The sequence below is a fragment of the Cheilinus undulatus genome, linkage group 23 (genome assembly GCF_018320785.1).
Source record: "Cheilinus undulatus linkage group 23, ASM1832078v1, whole genome shotgun sequence".
In the NCBI taxonomy this organism is placed as follows: Eukaryota; Metazoa; Chordata; class Actinopteri; order Labriformes; family Labridae; genus Cheilinus; species Cheilinus undulatus.
This window is the reverse complement of record NC_054887.1, coordinates 18,505,531-18,525,934: the sequence shown is the minus strand read 5'-3', so window position 1 is coordinate 18,525,934 and position 20,404 is coordinate 18,505,531. Positions and strand designations below refer to the sequence as shown.

Genomic DNA, 20,404 nt, shown 5'->3' with positions numbered 1-20,404 from the left:
ATGAGAGTGATTAGCCAATAGTGTGCTTAGAGCAAATCAACTGGCTGTCAGTTACGGCAATGCTTGACTCCCTGGCCTGCCTGAACTAATGCTACATGCTTGAGTTTTGATTTCTATTCTTGTCTTTTTTGAAAGGGTTTCATGCTATAAAACAGCTTTTTAAAACTGTTTGTCCACTCATTTCTCTTCAGGTTTCACTGGCTGCAGAGGAACCTCCCTCCAAACCCCCCGCCTGCACCGAGTCCTCCTCCACTAGTTCTTCCTCCTCGTCTTCTTCTTCCTCATCCTCCTCCAGTCTCTCCAGCCCCGAGAACACGCTGCACAAGGACTCCTCATCTCCTCTGAGAGTGGGAGTAGGAGGAAAAGGTGGGGATGTTGTGGACGGACTCCCGCACAAGACTGTGGGAGGATCCCACCAACCATCCCCCCATGCTTCACCTTGCCCCTCTCCTAAGCCGCCCACCACCATCGGACGCTTCCAGGTATTTTCCTCTTTACTGTGTTTAATCTTTTATTGCAATGAAGGGTTCAGAACTTTCACTCCTTCATATTATAACCAATTTTTTGGTTCTTTTTTCTAAGGTCACGACTAGCACCGAGGCCCGTGTTGGTAGATTCTCAGTCAGCCGAGCCCAGGAGCAGAGCCCCCAGAGCCCCGAGTCCAGACCAACCCCTCCACCAGCTGCAAAGGCTGCTAATGGACCCAGTGATCCTGTGCAGCTTCTGAGCCCAGACTCCACCCATAAAAGCTCACTGCCAAGCCTCAACAACTCCTTCAACAACTCTTACATCAGCAGTGATAATGATTCTGAATTTGAGGATGAGGACTTCAAACGGGAAGTCAGCCGTCTCAAAGAAAAGTAAATAATCACTCAATCTCAGAGGAACTCTCAGAGAAAAAAAAAAAAACTGCTGTCCACTCAACACATTTCTCTCAACTCAGGTTAACTTCTGAGGAAAACTAGATTATTTTTACCTCTGTGCCCCCCAAAATGTCTAAGCTGTCTTCTGCCTCTCCTTTCTCTTTCTTCCTTTTTCCTTGAAGAACAAACTTAACCACCAGTTTTACTTCATTATTTCTTTCTCTATCCTCTTTTCTTGAAAGGATATGTTCAGGGCTTCTTAGAACAGAGCCCCTCCTCTCTCTTTGCTTACTTACCCTTGTTATCTCTTTCTTTCTGAAGTCAATCAGTTTTTCATTTCCTCTTTTTTAATTCTCTTTATCTACCAACAGGCACATGCGTGAGATTCAAGCGCTCCATTCTCGCCAGAGGGAGGAAATAGAAAACCTCTTCACCAAGCTTGGAAAGGTAACTTACTCTACTACACCAGTGTAGATAGCACAGACATAGATAACACATTCAGGGCATAGCTGAAGACTTTTTTTTTGGTCTTGGTGCAGGTTCCTCCAGCAGCAGTGCTCCCTCCAGTTATGAATCTGACTGGCAGACGGAGACGACCAACCAAAAGCAAATCTTCCAAATCGTCCAGAACCAGCTCCACGCATGGCAGTAAGAGCCCTTTACAGCCAGGTACGCTTCGTTTAAAATATTCATATCAAAGAATTGTTTCACAAACAAACACTAGTTTCTTCATATCCAGGAAAAGGTAGTCAGTCAGTGGTTGGTTTAATTAGTCCAGGATTTGTGATACAAAAATGGGAAAACTTCCCCAAATGTAGAAGGTAAGATTATGTTCATGTTGCTTATAGAAAACACATGTCAGGAAGAACAGCAGCAGTATCTAATTTCTGAAGAAGTCCTTCTAAAGAGTAACTTCACCTCAAAATCAGTTGAGGTGCATCTACCCTGGAATTTAAGAAATACAGTAAGAACAGGACTGGAAAGACCAGGAGGAAAGACCCACCCACTCCCCTCTTCCCATTGCCCTTATCAGCCACAACATCACTCAGTCTATGCTGCTTTTCATTTAATAAGCCATACCATCATAACCATTCAAGGTAGACTAACCATGAGCTGAAACAATAATATATGGTCATGCTGACGACTCATGTTAGTATGTTATCAACCTCCTTTCATCTTAGCATAACATGGTTTATTTCTGCTACAGCACTACAATACCCACAATTCAAGAATGTCACAGTGACGTCACTGATTGGCTGAGCCTGCCTTTGCCTGTGAAACTTCCACATTCTGCTGCAACTATTAAATTTAACAGAACTTTGAAACAACAGACAGTTTGAATGGGGGGGCAAAAATATATGATCATGTAGAGGACACAAGCAAGTATATTATCAAACTTGTTTTAAAGGTACAGTTTGTAATACCTAGCTTAGGGGCATTTAGTGGAACAAACTTGATAAGATTCAAACATAATATTTATAAGTCCTGAAAGATGTGATAACATATTTTATTCATTGTTTCCTCTGTAGTTTTATTGGTATTTTTGAGAAAGCTCAGTAAATCCTGAGAATCACAAAAAAACAACCAGTTACCACCAGAAGTGAGCTTTGCAACTAGACCTTGACTGTTAGATGTTTGCTAAAGTTCCCACTTTTATGCATTGTACCTTTAATAAAACACTGTTTACCTAATTTGCAATTTTGGGGAACAGCAGTATATTACCCACTCTCCTGTTGTGTCTCAGTAAAGTCTCTGGTTGTGTAGCCATGAATTTTAGCAGTCTGCTACAAGTGAAGTTAACAATCAGGGAAAGTGTGAGCTGTTGAGCATCACAGGCTACACAGCTGCCAATAGGCATATTTCAAAAAACAATTCAGTTGCTGCAGGCAGTTTCAGCCTTTGAAGGGTAGTCTCTTTGCACATTTCCTCACAAAATTTAGAATTTAAATACTGTGCTAAAATGTAAAGTTTGGACCCCAACTGATCAACAGTATCAATCAGTCTGTTTTTGTTTGCATAGCCCCAATGCATAACCAAAGTTATCTCAAGACACTTTACAAAGAGGGCAGGTCTACACTGTACTCTCTGTTGTGGCCTTTTATAATATAGACCAGTGTTAATCACTGGGCACATCCCTATCTGTATTAAGCCCTGTTAAGGGGTAACAAAAACTTTCCATCAACAGACAGGTCTGTTGAGTAGACCAGACTCATGTTGATAGCCATCTGCTGACGTTGCGCTGGTGTTGGAAAGGACTAGTAGAAGGGGTAGGGGTGGGTGAAAAGCAGGAAGAGGAGAGGGACAACAGAAACAACAAAACACCAAATATATGGGTGTCGTACCCATAAACGTATCTCCCATTTTGTAGGAAATTGCTATGTCTTTATAGCCAGTAGTACTAAATCCCCATATACAAAGATTTTTATAGAAAAAATGGTCTGAGGGTTGAGTTACAATTTTAACACTACTATTGTCCAAAATCAAAAAACTTTGACGAACATCAAATGCAGTCATGCTAACTCGGGTTGTCAATAATACTTTCTAAACCTCAGTGTTTTGGCTACCAGCAAACTGTCAGTTTTTTAAGTGATATGTAATATGTTGACTGAATTTTGAACCATGCACCAAAAACATTACTAATAAAAAACGTCAGCATGATGGCAAAACCCTACATAGTAGTCAGGATTGTAAAAAACATTCACTCTTACTTTACCCCGTCTCTGTGTTTATGCATCTATGTGCACATACATGTGTGTGTGTTAATCTGCTTGGTTACATGTGCATGTTGGTGTGTGCTGGAGCAGGCTCGGAGCTTAAACATTTCTGACTGCTTTCTCCGTCTGTCTCCCTCTCTGTGCTCTCTGTGTGTGTATCGGTGTCTGTGTGATATCTGGGGTGACGGTTGTCTCACGTGTCTGTTATTTTTTGTGTTTCTGTGTGTCGATCTCTGCGTTGTGTCCTCCCTGTCCTGTCCTCTCCTGCCTATGCCTTGTGCTATCTCCAGGCAGCACTTTATCCGCCCAGAGCGTTCCCACCATGTACCCCGGCCAGCTGGCTCTGTTAACCCCGGGAGGATTAGCTGATTCGGGCGGCAGCACAATGCTCCAGCCTCTCAAACCCTCTCCCTCCAGCAACAACCTGTGTTCTGCATACACCAGCGAGGGGGCGCTGTCTGTGCCCAGCCTGTGTGCTCCCACCCCAGGTAGGCATGAGACCATACAGTCTGCAGCAGGCCCCATCACCTTCGCACAATATGAAAAACACTTTGAATGCAAACAAACACAAATGCATGCAGTCTGTTTGTCTTTATCACTCACACAAGACACTTCTCACATCTTGAATTTGTGTCTTCCTTCTGTCTTGTCTGTCTCTTTTTCTGTCTCTTTGTTCCTGTTCTCTCCTCTTATTCTCTCTTTACTCTCTGTTTCTTCATCTCTCCTCCTCTTCCTCCCCTTCTCCCTCTCTTCAGGCTGTGTAAAGTTCAGCTGGGGTTCGGAGCGTTTGGCCTTCAAGCCTGGCGGCAGGAGGACGCGCTTTCTGAGTACGCCCTGCTTGGCTCTTTGTGTGTAACGCTTCCTTTGCTCTTCTCTTTTCACTCCTCATCCTTACTCACTTTGGTTAACTTTTGTTCCTTTAATTTTTTCTACTTTATCTGTCGAGTCATGGTCGTCCTGTCTTCCAATAAGCTTCCTACATTAAAGGAGGATATCACCTGTGATCAACAGCAATTTGTTGTCTTCCAAACAGTTACCTTTACGAAATCAGTTAATAATTTTGACCACCTTTGCAAATTTTAAAACGTATACTTTAGGCCCCTTTAAAGCTGAAAATGTTGTTTAAAGAAATAGATTAACACCAACTTCAGGACGCTTTTTTCTAACAAATCTTTCACTTCTCTCCTAAATCTCTCTTTCTCTTTTGAAAAAGTTAATGCTTTACATAACTTTGCTTTCAGTGCCAACTTTGGTGTGATTTTGGCAGAGAGATAACAGCACTGCTAGAAATAAAATAGTAGCATCATCAAGATGATAGAAAGGCCACAGTTACTGTCTAATGTGACACTTTAAAAGGCTGTTAACAGTCATTTCACTACCATTTAAGCCTGTACCTCTCAGTGCTCAACATGAAGTGTAAAGACCCAAATCACTGGCTAGTTTTCTTTTATTCTGCCCAATAAAATGTCTCATTTCAATCTGGACATCTGTGACAGGAAAGTGAGAGTAACAGTACATTTAATGCTAGAATCCAGTCCTGTTCGCGTGCATACTCTATATGGACAAAAGTAAAGCTGCCTTACACCAACAGGGGCTGTAATGACATTGTATTCAAATACATGTACTTTGATATATTTTCTTGGAAGGCTTTCAAAACAGTTTGGAGTGTTTTGTGCCCATTCATTCTGTAGAGCATCTATGAGGTCAGGCATGGATGTTTTTCCACACCAGATTCATCAAACCATGTCTTTATTGTCCTTGCTTTGTGCACTGGGGCACAGACATGTTGGAATAGGAAAGAGACTTCCCCAAACTGTTGCCACACAGTTGGCAGCATAGCATTGTCCAAAATGTCTTGGTATACAGAAGAATTGAGATTGACTTTCACTAGAGATAAGCAGGCCTACCTGCCAAACCGACACTTGCCCATTTGACTGCCAAACAGAAGCGTGATTCGCCACTCCAAAGAACATGTCTCCACTGCTCCACAGTCCATTGTTTGCTTTATACCACTCCATCTGACACTTGTCGTTGGACTTGATGATATGAGGCTTACATGGTTTTGCTGACATTAATGCTAGAGGAAGTTCAGAACTCTTCAGCTATGGAATCAGCAGAGCATTGGTGACTTTTATGCACCATGTCTCTTAGCAGTTGTTGGCACACTCTCTGATTTTTTGCTTTGTGGCTATGTTGCTGTTTTTCCTAAAAACTTCCAAGTTCTAATAATTTCACTTTCAGCTGACTGTGGAATGTCCAGCTGTGATGACATGTGATGAGCTGTCTTATTGCATCCATCACAGTACCACAACTGGAGTCACTGAGCTCTTCAGAACGACCCATTTTGTATCACAAATGTGTCCAAATGGAGACTGCATGGCTAGGTGCTTGACTTTATGCAGCAACAGGTCTGTTTGAAACTCCTGAATGTAATAATTAACAGGTGTGGCGAAATACTTTTGTCCTTATAGTGTATCTTCAAACAGTTGTGCTTATCCTCTTTGCTGACTTGTTAACTGTCAAACATCTCTTAAAGTAGAGTTTTAAGCAGCTGCTGCATTACAAGCAGAACAACTTCCAGTGAATTTCATGTCTGGTCTGTAAAAGTTAGAGATTCATGACACTGTCGCCACTTCCAATCTCTGGTCAAAAGAAGAAAATGAACAGGAAGACAAGTGAAGACCTGATGACTTGAGATTTCTACTATATATTTTTGTTTTTATAGAAAACATTATTCTTTTTATTCAAATGTAATTAACAGCATTTATTCCTTAGTCAAGCACAGTTCTGCTCAGTACTGTGCATCCATTATTAGTTTTATTTTTTTCATGGTTAAAATACTTTTTCCTCAGATCATATTAAAACATGATATGTAGAGTTGGTTGAATGTTTTGTGCCTGATGTAGAGATGTTTATGAATGCCTCTGAACCCTCTGCAGCTCGAAGCCTTTCTCCCCCTTCCTTCCCTCACTCCCTCTCCTCACCCCTCTTGTCTCTCTCACCTGTTCCCTTAAACACTGCACAGCCAGGAGGGGAGAGAGACAGACCTGGGTCTCATAGATCAGAATTTATTTTTATGATACAGAAAAAGATTACCCTCAAGTTTCATCTAACTCTATTCAGGCCTTGAGCCAAAAAAGAGATGTGGAAACTTTGATGTAGACTGAACATGAATCTTAATTTAGACCCAGTTCTGGTGTGGCCCTGCGAGCTGTGGAGAGGACTCAGAACCCGGGGTTGGTTACCCAAAAACTTAAAGACACAACACAGGCAGAACTTTAAAGGAGTCTGTGAAGACTCTATTAAGTCCAAATCTTCTCTGGTACTGCTGCAGTTGGTGTCAACCAAGAGGGTTGAAAATCTATAAATACCTTGTCAGAGAAAATCATTATTTATTCATATATTTATTTATTCTGCCTTTAACTTTTAATTTTAAACACTTCAAACACATTTAACACCTTCCTCACACTTTACATGTAGAGTATTAATCTTTGCACTGGTTAAAAAGTGCCAAACATGGATGTTATTGGGCAACTCGACCCCAGAATGTCACTTTAAACTCCAGTTACCGTGCTGGGATGCATTGTGTTTGGTTGTCTGGTGTTTGTGGGCGGGGTTTAACTCTGACTCTCTCCCAATCCTCCGATCGTTGTCTTCCGGCCGCACAGGGAAGATGGTGAAAAAAGTCTGCCCCTGCAACCAGCTCTGTAGTAATTATCGCTCTTTTTGGTCCTTCCTCCCTCCGTCCCTCCATCCATCTGTCCTCCATCCTTGCACTTGCTCTCCCACGCTTCCTCCTGTTCTTTTAATTATCACTCCTTAATGTTTAAACATTGATCCTGGGCCAGGTTTCAGTTCAATTCAGTTGTTTCAGTGCACAGACACTGAATAATTTCCCTTTGTGAAATTTTTCTAAATTAAAGGCACAATGATTGACACTGGATAATCAATAACTCCACATTTAAGGATTGGAATGACTGAATTGGGCTGCCATAACAGACTGAAACTCACAGTGCATGCATATGCAAAAACACGCACACACTCTAACATACCTCAACTCCTGTTACCCACTTTACCCTTCCCTTTTTATTTCACCCTTCATCATGACTTCATTTCCCAGAGTTCCATGCTGCTGCAGTCAGTCATGACTCAGCGTCTCCCCATTCTTATTTTCCTCCATTTTATTTAGCATGACATGACAGTTTTTATCAGACCAGCTGTATGATCAGTGCCTGTTGGCTTATCCTACAAATTCTGTTTTCTTGTGTCAAACAGACCTTAGAGAATGTGACTGATGATTTCATTATGTAGAAATTATGGTACAGGCAGGAAATGAATATTCTGCATTTTTCATGAAGGTAAAATATTCTTGATTGATAGGGTTTATGTTCTCTCACCATGGGCTAAAGGATATGTTTAACAGTTCATGTTTAACATCTCCATATCCGTTGTTTTGGGGTTGATTGAGGTGAAACTTTATTTCAGGTGGAAAAGTGAAACCAGCAGAACACATTACAGAGCGCTGTAAGATAATTTAATATTCTTCCTCTGGAGGAATAGATACAAAGGACAAACACATTACAAATATTGGAGACAAAAGGCCACAAACAAACAGAAAGCCAGGTTCAAATAAAACAATAAAAGATATGAATATCAATAAAAAGACAAAATTACTGTTATAAATACACAGAAATACCAGATATAGGCACAGCTTTATTATAAAAAGACACTAATGGACTACAAGAAGACCTACAAAAGATAAACAAACTACAAAATATGCAGAATGACTTTTACAAATGAAGTAGTAAACAGTAATTACAAAAACAACAAAATGACACAAACCAACAGAAAATGACAAAAACAAAGGGAGAAAAACAGAAATAGAGCTAACGACACAAATTAGCAGTAATTAACTAACTATTTGTGCTGTTTATTTTTTACTTTGACCCTAAATTTTGGCAGAAAGCAAACTAGCTGCTCTTTTAGACCTTAATCGCCATCTTGTGGTCAAATGAATAATTACAACAACAACTCTAGTGTTGCAGCATTTCATGAATGAATGCTGCTGGGTGTGCAAAATGGTTCTGAAAGTGCCCGTTTATGTTTACAAAAATATAACTCTTCATAGTGGTACTCAGCATTATCTCCATCTTTACAACTAAACAACTAGACCATGCCATCATGCTGACCCAACTTAAAAAAAAAGCCCCGAGCAGCCTCTGTCGCCATGTAACAGCCCCGCTCATAGTTAGGACAGAAATCACATTTCATGAATTCAGATAAAACACCATCAGCATCTTCTTCTTTCAATAAAATCTCATATTGTCTTGCTCTTCGTCTTCTCTTCCGCTCTGCAGGGACGAACAGCACCAATGCAGTGAGCGGGTCAGGCGTTTTGGGTCAGAGTCAGAGTGGATCTCAGAGTCTGCCTCCTAACATATCAGCCCCCCACCAGAGAAAAGGAACGTTCACAGACGACCTCCATAAACTGGTGGACAACTGGGCCAGAGATGCCATGAACCTCTCACAGGTTTGCTGTTATTTTATTAGCTATTTTACTACTTAGGAGTGTCTGATTCCTTGTTCATTTAACCGATTAAGATGTTTCACTTTTCAGGGGAAGAGGAGTGCCAAACAGCTGCAGCAGGCCCCAGCACAAGGACACAGCTATGAGGTCAGTTTAAAAATGCTTATATCACTACGTGACTGGATTAATCAAAGGGAGGGCTAGGACAAAAATCAACTATGAAATACTTGCCTGTTTACCAAATAACCACTTTGAGAAACAAGTTGAGATAATGGTTCAAAAAGTGTATCTGCAATGTATAGATCAGGGTTCCCCAATTAGTTTTTCCTTGGGGCCAAAATTTTTCAAGGACAGAAAGCCGAGGGCCAGACATGATTTCTTGATTTCTTCACATATATATACACACACAGAGTATGGCTTAATTAGCTACTCTAGACAGAGGATTTATTTGCAAGTAATCTAAACAGGTCGGTCATAAATATGCTGTCCTTGTATCAGGTGGGAATTTTTACACATTTTTAACATTTTTAGGACCCGCTGGAATATGGAAGACTGGAATATTGATTATAAACATTTATTCAGCATGCCTGTTTATGGCTTTAAAATGGCAACCTGTCGTCCACAATATCTGATTAGACACTGAGATTGTTTCAATTGCTACAAACCCTCACCTACTGAGTGAAAACTTGACTTTTACGCACATGTCTGAGCCACAACAGTTGTTCTTCTGCATGCGCGTTCTCTCTGAGTCCCCCTGACTTCCCTGCGCGCGTCATGAAGTGGCGCATCTCCGTGCGTAATTATGTGTGTGAGCTCAGCACCAAGACCAAAAATGCTGATCTTTCATGTCACAGGACAGCCTGTGTCCAGGTTAGGATTACATGTTTAGTTATAAACAATTTGTTTTATTGTTATGAGAGTAATTTTTACCATTTTTTGACGAGACCTGGAGTTAAACACGTAGGACTTATAAACTGTGTCCTCTTTAAATGTAAGTGATCAAGACCATAATTGCACGTCTTGTTGACATAAAATTGAATTGTATGTAAATAAATGTAGTTTATATTAATTTGGCATTACATATTCTTTATGAGGGATTAAATCAGGCTGACATTAAATTGAATCACCAAAGAAAGATATGCTGCGTTTGTGGCTGACGGATAGTTATACAGGGAAAGTGGTTGCTATCCTGAGAGCAGCTGTTTTAATCCCCCACAGGCATAGAAGTTCGGTTTTACATCGCAAAAACATTGTTAAGGCCTGAGATACAGAAAACTAGTCAGATGTGCGGGAAGGGCTGGACTCAGTGAGAGTCTGCAGCTGTGCACAGGGTTAAATTCTTCATCTTCAGCAAAATAATCAATATTAAATTACACGATAAATCCTTCTCCTTCAGTCTAAAAAATCATGCAGTCTGTATCAGCCTCTTTTTGGGCAGCATGTTTGCAGAGTTGAGGTGATGAAGTTGCGCTGCTGCCACTCTGTCATGTGTCTTTTTATGATGCTCCTCCCTGCTCTAAAGAGAGTTCAATGTACCATATCTAACTCATTTATTGCATAGTATTACGACCTTTCCTTGCTATAATTAGAGAAAGATCATGATAAATTAGTGAAAATTTATATTTTTAACACCGAAGAGGGTAAAAATTAAAAATTAATATATTTTTTCAAATTTCCATCTTTTTTCCCAAATGTCTCATGGGCCAGATGACACCTGCTGGCGGGCCTGAAGTGGCCCGTGGGCCAGCATTTGGGATGGCTGGTATAGATAGATATGCTGCAGGTTTAAATATACAGTGCCTTTAAAATGTATTCACCTCCTTGGATGTTCTACCCTTTTATTGATTTTATAAATCAATCAGGGTCAATATTTTGGGGCTTTTTTGACAAAACTGTTAACTAAGAAACCTCCTCCATGTCAAAGACAAAACCGATTTTTACATAACAATGAAGATATGTAATGTAAAATGAAGTGACTGCATAAATAAACCTCCCCCTCAAAGTCAGTATTTAGTAGGTGCACCTTTGGCTGCAATCACAGTACTGAGTCTGTGTAGATAGGTCTCAATCAGTCTTGCACATCTGGACACTGCAATTTTACTCCATTCTTCTCTGCAAAACTGCTCAAGCTCTGTCAGGTTGCACAGGGATTAGGTGTGAACAGCCCTTTTCAAGTCCAGCCACAAATTCTCTACTGGATTGAGGTCTGGGCTTTGACTCAGCCAATCCAGAACATTCATCTAGTTGTCTTTAAACCATTTCTTTGTAGCTTTCCCTGTATGCTTTGGCTCATTGTCTTGCTGGAAAATAAATCTTCTCCCAAGCCATAGTTCTTCTGCAGACTAAATAAGATTTTCCTCCAGGATTTTCCTATATTTTGCTGCATTCATTTTATCCTCTATCTTTACAAACCTTTAAGGCCAGCTGCTGAGAAGCATCCCCACAGCATGATGCTTCCACAACTATGCTTCACATGCAGATTGTGTGTTTGTGGTGATATGCAGTGTTTTGTGTCCACCAAACATAGTATCTTGTCTGATGGCCTAAAGAAACATTTTGGTCTTCTCAGACCAAAGAACTTTCTTCTGCTTGACCATGGACTCACCCACATGTCTTTTGGCGAACTGTGGTTGGGATTTAAAATTAGTTCTCTTCAACGGAGGCTTTCTTTTTGCCACTCTCCCAATGCAACAGTTATTGTTTGCAAAGTGTCCCCCATCTCAGCTGCTGAAGCTTGTAACTCCTTCACAGTAGTCACAAGTGTCTTGGTGGCTTCCCTCACTAGTCTCCTTCTTGCATGGTCCCTCAATTTGTTAGGATGACCTGATCTTGGCAGATTTTCATGTGCCATATTCCTTCTATTTGTTATAATTGATTTAACTGAACTTCAGAGGATGTCCAGTGCCTTGGAGATTTTTTTTGTATCCACCACTGACTTATACCTTTCAGTAACTTTTTCTCTTGCTTTGGGTGTTCTTTTGTGGTCATGATGTAATGGTTGCCAGGAATACTGATTAACCAGCAACTGGACCTTCCAGACACAGGTGTCTTCATACTACAGACACCTGAGACACAATCACTGCACTCAGGTGATCCCTATTTCACTTAGTGTGAGAATGCTAGCACCAGTTGGCTGGACTTTGTTGAATTAAGTCAGTCAATTTAAAGGTAGTGAATATGTATGCAGTTTAATTGATAATACTACTTCACTTTGAAATTGCCGAGGTTTTTTTTGGTGAAATAAACCAGATTATATTGACCGTGATTGATTTATCAAATCAATAAAAGAGTAAAACATCCAAGGGGGTAACACTGTACTTTATTTATGATCTGATGTTTTATTTTGATTTGTTCAAAAAGTTCTTCTAAGGTATTATTATTTTTCCTGTTGATTTTTTTTTTCCAAATTTTAAAACCAAAGTTAAGTATTTCTAGGCAGGAAAATGTATATTTTTATGCTTGATTGAATTAAAATAAAGAAATGCAAAACTAAGGGTAAACAAACTCTTCTCTCTAGGTGATCCAGTCCGCCAATCTGGGCAGGAAGTTCTCTGCCCCCAGCCAGCTGTGTGCCAGCAGCATCGGGGGCTCCGCCCACCTCCCCTCAAACCCCACCACGGCTACCTCTCTGGCTGTCCGTAAAGGCTCCCTGTGCCACCCACCCGCCTCCTCCACTCCACCCCAACCCCAGCCTCCCCAATTCATCCACTACACCCCCACTGCTGCCTACAGTGCACAATGGTCCGGTCCTGCCCATAGCCTCCCCACCCCACATCAGGCCCCCGGACAGCCCGGGCCCCTACTGGTCAGCACCTCCCAGCCCATTGGCCCTTACCCAGCAGTCTCAGTAGGAGGTCAGGGCCAGATCCCAGGGCAGGGTCCGCTCCAGGCTTTCCATCTTGCCAACGCTTTGCAAAAGTCTGTCAGCAACCCTGGAGGGCCCAATCTGAGGACGACGTAGGGCTGGGGGAGAGGGCTGGAGTGAATCACGGCCCGGCTAGACCGAACAGAGCAGCAGAGTGTTATGAGCGTAGAGTCTGAAGTGGCTGCAGGAAACAGAAACAGAAGAGGAGAAATATCCATCCATATGTGTGAGGAGCTGTCACAGATGCAGTCACATAATCTCCCCTCCTGATGTGATCGGCCTGTGACAGCCAGCCAAACGCTCAAAGATGAATTAAAAAGACTCATGAGTGCAATGTAAAAAGGCCAAAGAGGTATTGACAGGGTGCGGTGTCGGTGTTAGTAACTGTTGTTGTGTTGAGGCACTTATTGCTCGATCGCACTTGTTCCATTTCATGCTCAAATCTGTGTGAAGCAGGTCAGTCGACCTCTGAGATACTGTAGGGGAGATGTTAGGTCATTTTGAGGGGGAGGAAACCAAACTTAGTTCTCGTGTCCACACAGCAGCTCTTAATAGCTTGTCAGGCTGAAGTTGCTTGATGGGCTGGATGTTTTAAAAAATTCTTAAGCTTTAAAGAAGATAGAAAGGATGCTGGTGATTCAAATTTGAGAAATTGGTATAAACATAGAGGCAACTTGTGGATTTAGAGATGGGTGTGATAGGCAGAGCAAGCTGCTTAAAAGAGTTGGAGGACGTCTCCAGGACGTGTTTAGAAGCTCAAAAAGAGCTTTTTCCTCAGTATACATGATTTGGATATATTTTTTAACCATTTGAAGCATTAACAAAACCCCTAAAACAAACCAAACACGCATTGAAATGTAAAGGATGTGAGCTGCCTGAAGTGGTTAGAGGTAGTCCAGCACCTGTTAGCTTGAGTAAAAGTCATGACAGCTTGTTACCATCTCTGTCTTGCTCCTTCTGTGTTCTGGCAAAGTGCTCAAGCAGATGGTGAGAGATGGAGGTGAGAAAGAAAAGCAAGAGCAGATGACAGTCAAACACCTCATCTGTTTTTTGATGCTCTCTTTCTCTCTGGCTAAAGTATTGAATGAACGTGACAGCTGCTTCTAAACAGCAAACGCCTCTTCACCATCACGACTCCACCTCTCCCTCCCCTCCCTCCTTCTGTCCGCCTCTCTGTTGCCATTCGAAGCAATAACAGCAGAAACCTTTTAGAGAAAACGTGAGCGGACTCGGCGTGAAACAGTGGCCTTGTTATCAGAGTAATATCGAGTCCTTGTACAGTTTGTGTTTATTTTTTTAGAACGTTAGCTGTTATGATTCCATTTTGTTGTTTTATTTCATTTCATTGGGGTTTATTTGGCTCACTGCACTCACACAAAACATGAGAAAAACACCTGCATACACTCACTCAGACTCCTGTAAATACACGCACACTGTTTGAGGCGTAGCAGCAGTTTAACACATTCACACAGACTCAGTTCTCTTTAGGGTTAGTTTTCTTTCATTATTGTGGCGGATTGATCGCTATGTACATTAATGTCATAATTATTGTTGTTTATGATTATTATTCTATTTAAAAAGAAACAAAAACAAGAACGTGTTCTGTCGACGGACCTGTTATACAAATACACATCGTTGTTCGATGTGGAAACACTGTGATTATTGTCTATTCTTAGCCAATGTTGTTGGACAACATTAGTTTTAGGGTGTAAAGAAAACAAAGCAAACAGAATGGTGTTGGGGTGCATTCACTTTCAGTTCACTGCAAATTCAGCAAACAAAAAAATGTGAAAAACCCTAAAAGAATCCCTCTTATCAGTAACTGATCCGACACCCTGTTTCCAAGGAATTTATTCAAAAAAATGCCTTACTTCATCTTCACTGCAGTTTATGAAATACTGATTGAACCGAAGGTTAACGCACCTCATCGCCCAATCAAAAAAGAAAGAAAAAAAAAAAACAATCGGGGTGAACGGCAGGATAGTTGATATTTAGATAATAAAGGAATGCTAGCTATTTTGTTCTTAATACAGTACTTATATATCAGACACTTTAAATAGCCCTCCTCTTCCCTTTCTCCCCTGGTTCTGTTAGATGAATGTGAATGTATAAACCAATGGTGTCCATTTTAATGTACTTGAAAACTGTCTTTTTTTTCTTTTGCTTCCCCCCGACCCCCCACCACCACCTAGAGCCTCTGGTGAAATCTGGAGGCATCACTAGTGCCTTGCATCTTTCCTTTTGCTTGTTTCATAGGGGGTCGAGGACTTTAGGTTAACGTAAGCACACTTGGCAGCCTTTGTGGAGAGATTTTAGGGGTGTCACTTTGAAGTCAGTTGAGCCTGCAGTAGATGGTTGTAGATGCTGTAATTCCATCTGTTGTTAGCTGCTAATGTGTGTGCTACAGCTGGCTTCTGGTTAATTCTCTTTTTTTTTAACTCAAAGGCCTGAATGGCTCCACAAGTTGGATTCAAAACTCTGCTGCAATTTAAGCCAATGAGATTGACCTCTGCAGAGGCATGACTGTGACTTTGGCCCGGTTACACCACCTACATGATTAAAAGATGGAGATGGAGGGAATGTGGGAGTTTATAAGTGCCATTTTCAGGGTTTTAAATGTAGATATTGGAGGAAAAGAGATGCATTTATTTTTTCAGGAGGGAGTTGTTGAAGATTGTATTTGAAGCTTGGACAACTCTGTACTTTAGAGGCACAAGAGCAAGATTCAGTCAACAGAGGACGCATTGGAAATTACTCCCTTTTTTATGTTTGGTGTGTCTCTCTAGTTGAGTTTCTCTCTTACCAAAAAAATAGTGATGTGGCCTCTGATTAGAATTGGTTGCTCTTGCTTTGAGCACAATTTTACCATTGAGTGACAGTGAGTGCAGACTTTGGCACAAACCTTACAGTAAAGTCACAACAACACAGCAGTTTGAAATTGAACCAAAAACCCCTGAAAACTTTGAGTTTCTGTACTATGTTAACACATTGACAGTAGGCACCAATCAGTGCAGTAACAAACATTTTAAAGCTCCTAAGAGAAGTCTTTGCTGGTTATGAAACAGACTAAAATTAATACTGAGACCTCAGTATGAGCTTTTAAAGCAAACAAGACCATCAGGAAGAAGACTGGACATTTCTGTGTCGTTGTTATTCACATCTAAACATTGCTGAAGGCGGGGTAGGCATCAGATGAAGCAATTAAGTTCAACAGCATGGTCTAATTGGTAAAATCCAGTTCATTCTCTCCATAGTTGATTTAATTTTTAGGCATATTGTCAGAGGTATCCAAGTGACCACAAGTTAGAGTCTGGAAGACTGTTTTATTCTCCTGTAGAAGACAAAAGTTTGCAAAATATCAACCTCTTTAAGAGAAACATATGCTGTGTCCGAAATCACTCACAATTCACTATGAAGTGCGCTCGTTCTGTCCCACAATGCATTGTGTAAAGTAGCGAAAAACCGATGGTCATTAGCCAAGCACTATTTACCATCATGCATCGAGGTTGCTGCTCTCAAGCATGACGGACGAACGAGTTTTGTTTAGTTGGTTTTAACCAAAGTATTCAATCTGTAAGAAAGTGTTAAGGATTCAAAACAAAGTAACTTTTTCCCCCATGATGATTACAAGAATTGAGATCATCATCTACATGCCAAAATAAGAGATAATACACACAAAAATGTATACTATTTTCCCAATCTCTACTATTTTTCCAAGTCACAAAACTTTTTTCTATTAGTATTTTTATTTTTTCTGAAAATACATTACGTTTGATACCAGTTTTAAGTGAAATTCAACCGTTAATTTCAATCCTCAGCTGTTGTCATGGAAACCTACACGCTGTTGTTGCTAAATGTTTTAAATGCAAGACAACGATGACATCATCGCCCGCAGCCAGAGTAGTGTCCAAAATCATTTTTGTGTTTTGCAGTTGAGTCCACAATATAGTCCACTAGCTGCTCATAAATATAGTGGATAGGGAGTGAGTGTGTGGTTTCAGACACAGCCATAGTTTATTCTTGATCTCAGTACAACCACAGTACCCACAATCCTAGACTAATTATGTCTCAGTAGTATGAAGCAATATATAAGCCACCCATGACAAGTTATAAATATGGTTTGAAAGTTTGAAAACTATCCTTAACAACAAATAAAAGGAATTGCAATGGTTTATGGGATATGTAGTTCATTTATCCTCATCAACAAGTGTGTGCACGGTGTTGTGCCTTTGCCTTTTTTCTCCAATTCGAATGCCGTTTTGCGCCAAATTAAATGTTTTAAAATCAATAGAGTGCATAGGTAGCTGGCTAGCTTGGCTCATGCATTAAAGTCCTTATAAAGTAAAATTCAAAATTTGTTTCTTAACATACTAGATATGTTGAAACAAGGTTGATGTAAACATGTGAAAACACTGAGATCAGTTTGTGACTGAATTTTTGATTTAGTCCCTTAGAAAGTTTTTCACCTCTCGTCTAGGGACTCGTCATTCCATCGTGAGGTAAATTTCCCAAATTTATCATCCTACAGCTCATTAAAAGTATCATAACAGAGAGATTTGTGCCAGAAAACAGTCAATCTAATCCCCAACTTTTGTCTGTCTGCTCTGGCACTGAGCCAGGCATCTGCACCCTGATCAGAGTTCACTGTAAGGTTAGGGGGCAGGCTAATTGCTGGAGTGCTAGTCTATTTTTCCTTAAACCAGATGCAGCAGGAAAAAAACATCTTACCTGTTGAAGGTATGTTTTAATCCATGTTATACTTGTCTTTGGTCCTGGACGATTAAAAGAAGCAGACTGCGGCTTTGTCTCTCTCAAAGCATAAACATTTTAATCCCTCATGTCTCTTAGCGTCACAATGCTAAAGTTTAGTAAAGTATCTGATGATAAACACGGTCTATTCCTGCCAAGTCTGTCACAGTAAAAGTCTCCAATGCATTGAAGACTTCTGTTTTTGGAGAGCAGCATCAGGAAATGGAGTGTTTTCAGCAGACGTCTTATAACATGGAGAGAGAACTGTGTCTGTCGTGACATAAATGTGATTGTTTCTCTGGTGGCTTTAAAAGGAGAGTTGTGGCGTAGCAGACAGACGATTTCTCCAGTCAGGTCATAGCTTTTTTTAAATTATTATTATTTATTTGAGAGTATTGTATTTCTTGCAAGCGGTCGTGCTTCAGCTCATACAAGCAACACACCCCCACCATCCCAGAGAAAAAATTACTGCCTTGTTTTTCCTGATTTTGAAGTTTATTTTTATATACTCAGAGATGTTTTTCCTGGCTGAAATTTGGCCTGGTGGTTCATAGCACAGTGGCCTGTCATACTACAAACCTAAAATACATATTTTATTCAGTCACCTCACAGGGACTTTAAAATGTTGATATTAAGATTTCAAAATATCTATGGAGGATTTGAATGGGAAATTTACTTCCAGAAACAGCTGTCAAAAAATGGGCAAGCACTGTTGAGCGCTTTTAGCAACATGCTGCAGAAATGGCCTTTTTTGCATTTTCCACTGAAAACATTCACAACTAATGATACATTTATATTTTTTTTGGTCAGAAAATAAGATTGCCAGGTTCTGATTGCTGCTTGGATGCAGGATTAACCTTTTCAGCCTTTTTACATAAAAACAAACAAATGTCCCTTTTTTGCCAATGGTGGACCCTTAACTCATGGTCAAAAGTTGATGAGTAGTTTGACAAGTTTGACAAGTTTTTAGGGCTTTTTGCATCAAAAGCAGCAAAAGAGATTTGGGTCATCTTGCTAGGTATAACCCACTTTTACCTGAGTTAGAAATATATTTGCTGTCTTATGTTTTAATATCAAAAAGCATTTAAAACCAGCAGGGCTACACTGTCTTTTAACAGATGTCATAGGGAGTGCCTGATCATCTTCTGCTTTTAGGACAAAAACCATGGCATACCATGAAGGTATGACAAATCTTATTCAGTCTGCTCCCGCTGTTTTGTTCTGCAGCTGCACTATTGGGATTTCACTCACAGAGCGAATGTAAAGAAGTGTTTTAAGATGGGGCGTCACAGTGCTAGAGGTGGTGTTGGTGGTGGTTATGATTGTACTGATAGTGATGATGGTTAAGTGATAACGGTGGGTTTAGATTCAAGGCCTTTAACACCCTGTCCTCTTTCATTTTCAGTGTGAATGAAGCATATCTGGTACAAACCTAGACATTCACTTATTTGTTTGTTGTTGTTTGCTGGGAATAGGTGTTACTTTGAACCAAGAGCATAGCTTTCACCTGTTTTCTTTGGCATTTTCCATTTAAATAATAATGCAACGTTTTTACTGCTAGGCAACTTTGGTTGAAGCTGTGAATAATCATTGAGCCACTTTGCTTTGGTTGAGAGCATTCTGTTTATCATGATGTAATAAGAAGTCAAACCTTTAACTCAGTGCCATTTGACTTCAGAGGAATGAAAACATCAGAGGAAGAGTTTTAAAAAAGAGTGTATTTAACTGCTTTTTCTCACTGGAGCTGCTTTGATTGACAGGTAACCGCCTGGATTTTCACTTTGAAACGCTCGAGCCTCTTATGATTTCCACAAGTTTGATGCTGTTTTGCAGTGTTTATACGTCGTTACTTAAGATACATAAAGCAATGCAATATTATTTAAAGTTACATTGGAAGGACTCATGCAGTGTAGCAGTGCTTGTTTTCTTTCTTACTTCATGTTTTACAGTTTTTGCCTGTTTGGGACTCACTTTCCTTCTCTGCTTTTTACTGTTAAAGTGCCCACATGTACAAAATGCCTTTCAGATCAACACAGACTTTCATTCTTTGCCGTTTTTTCACTGCTTGCTCCTGTGGATGATGTCGAGTCTCGAGCAAAGTGACAGTTTCTCCCACAGACTGTTACTGAAAACATGTTGATTATGTTTCTGCTCTCACTGATGTTTTATTTCTCACATTTTATCAGCAGTTTTAATGTCTTTAGTGGCACCTAACTGAATTCAGTGGTTTCATTTGTTTCTGTTTGACATTGTACAAAGTGGTTGAAAATAAAAACACATGGATGAATGAATGAAAGAAAATCAAGAAATACATGTAGGGAGTCATCGGCAGCCTTTAAAGGTATGTTTTGCACTAAGTATAGAGTGTTCAAGCTTCATATTAAAAAAGTTTGCGCTTTGCGCTACAACATAATGAAATTTGTTACTTTATTTGTAAAAACTTAATAAATAAAAGTTGTTTAAATGATTTTGAGTGGACTGGATTTTTAATAGGAGAGACAAAGTCATGTTTCTGTTGATTATGTGTTCGTCTTTTTTACAGGGACAGGATATGAGCCAGGACAGCAGCAAAAAAGAGATGGACAGACAGGTAGCGCTCACACAGACAGTCAGATGTATTGTAATGATTCGGGACATAAAACATTCAGCTCACACATCACATTACAAATCTATTGTTTTTTAGTAA

The 20,404-nt window shown here is 40.3% G+C and overlaps 1 protein-coding gene across 3 annotated transcripts in view; it reads left to right on the top strand.

Annotated features, from left to right (window-relative positions):
- The window catches only part of wnk1b (WNK lysine deficient protein kinase 1b), a 120,845-nt gene extending 100,660 nt beyond the window's left edge, over nucleotides 1-20,185 (top strand). For all 3 annotated transcript variants that reach the window (XM_041780634.1, XM_041780633.1, XM_041780635.1), the window contains 10 exons: nucleotides 192-482; nucleotides 583-860; nucleotides 1,235-1,310; nucleotides 1,403-1,532; nucleotides 3,868-4,065; nucleotides 4,333-4,425; nucleotides 7,246-7,287; nucleotides 8,935-9,107; nucleotides 9,195-9,251; nucleotides 12,622-20,185. In XM_041780634.1, the coding sequence (XP_041636568.1) occupies nucleotides 192-482; nucleotides 583-860; nucleotides 1,235-1,310; nucleotides 1,403-1,532; nucleotides 3,868-4,065; nucleotides 4,333-4,425; nucleotides 7,246-7,287; nucleotides 8,935-9,107; nucleotides 9,195-9,251; nucleotides 12,622-13,065 (1,782 nt within the window). In that variant the 3' untranslated portion in view covers nucleotides 13,066-20,185. The remainder of the gene's footprint in view (nucleotides 1-191; nucleotides 483-582; nucleotides 861-1,234; nucleotides 1,311-1,402; nucleotides 1,533-3,867; nucleotides 4,066-4,332; nucleotides 4,426-7,245; nucleotides 7,288-8,934; nucleotides 9,108-9,194; nucleotides 9,252-12,621) is intronic.
- The last annotated feature ends 219 nt before the right edge of the window (nucleotides 20,186-20,404 follow it).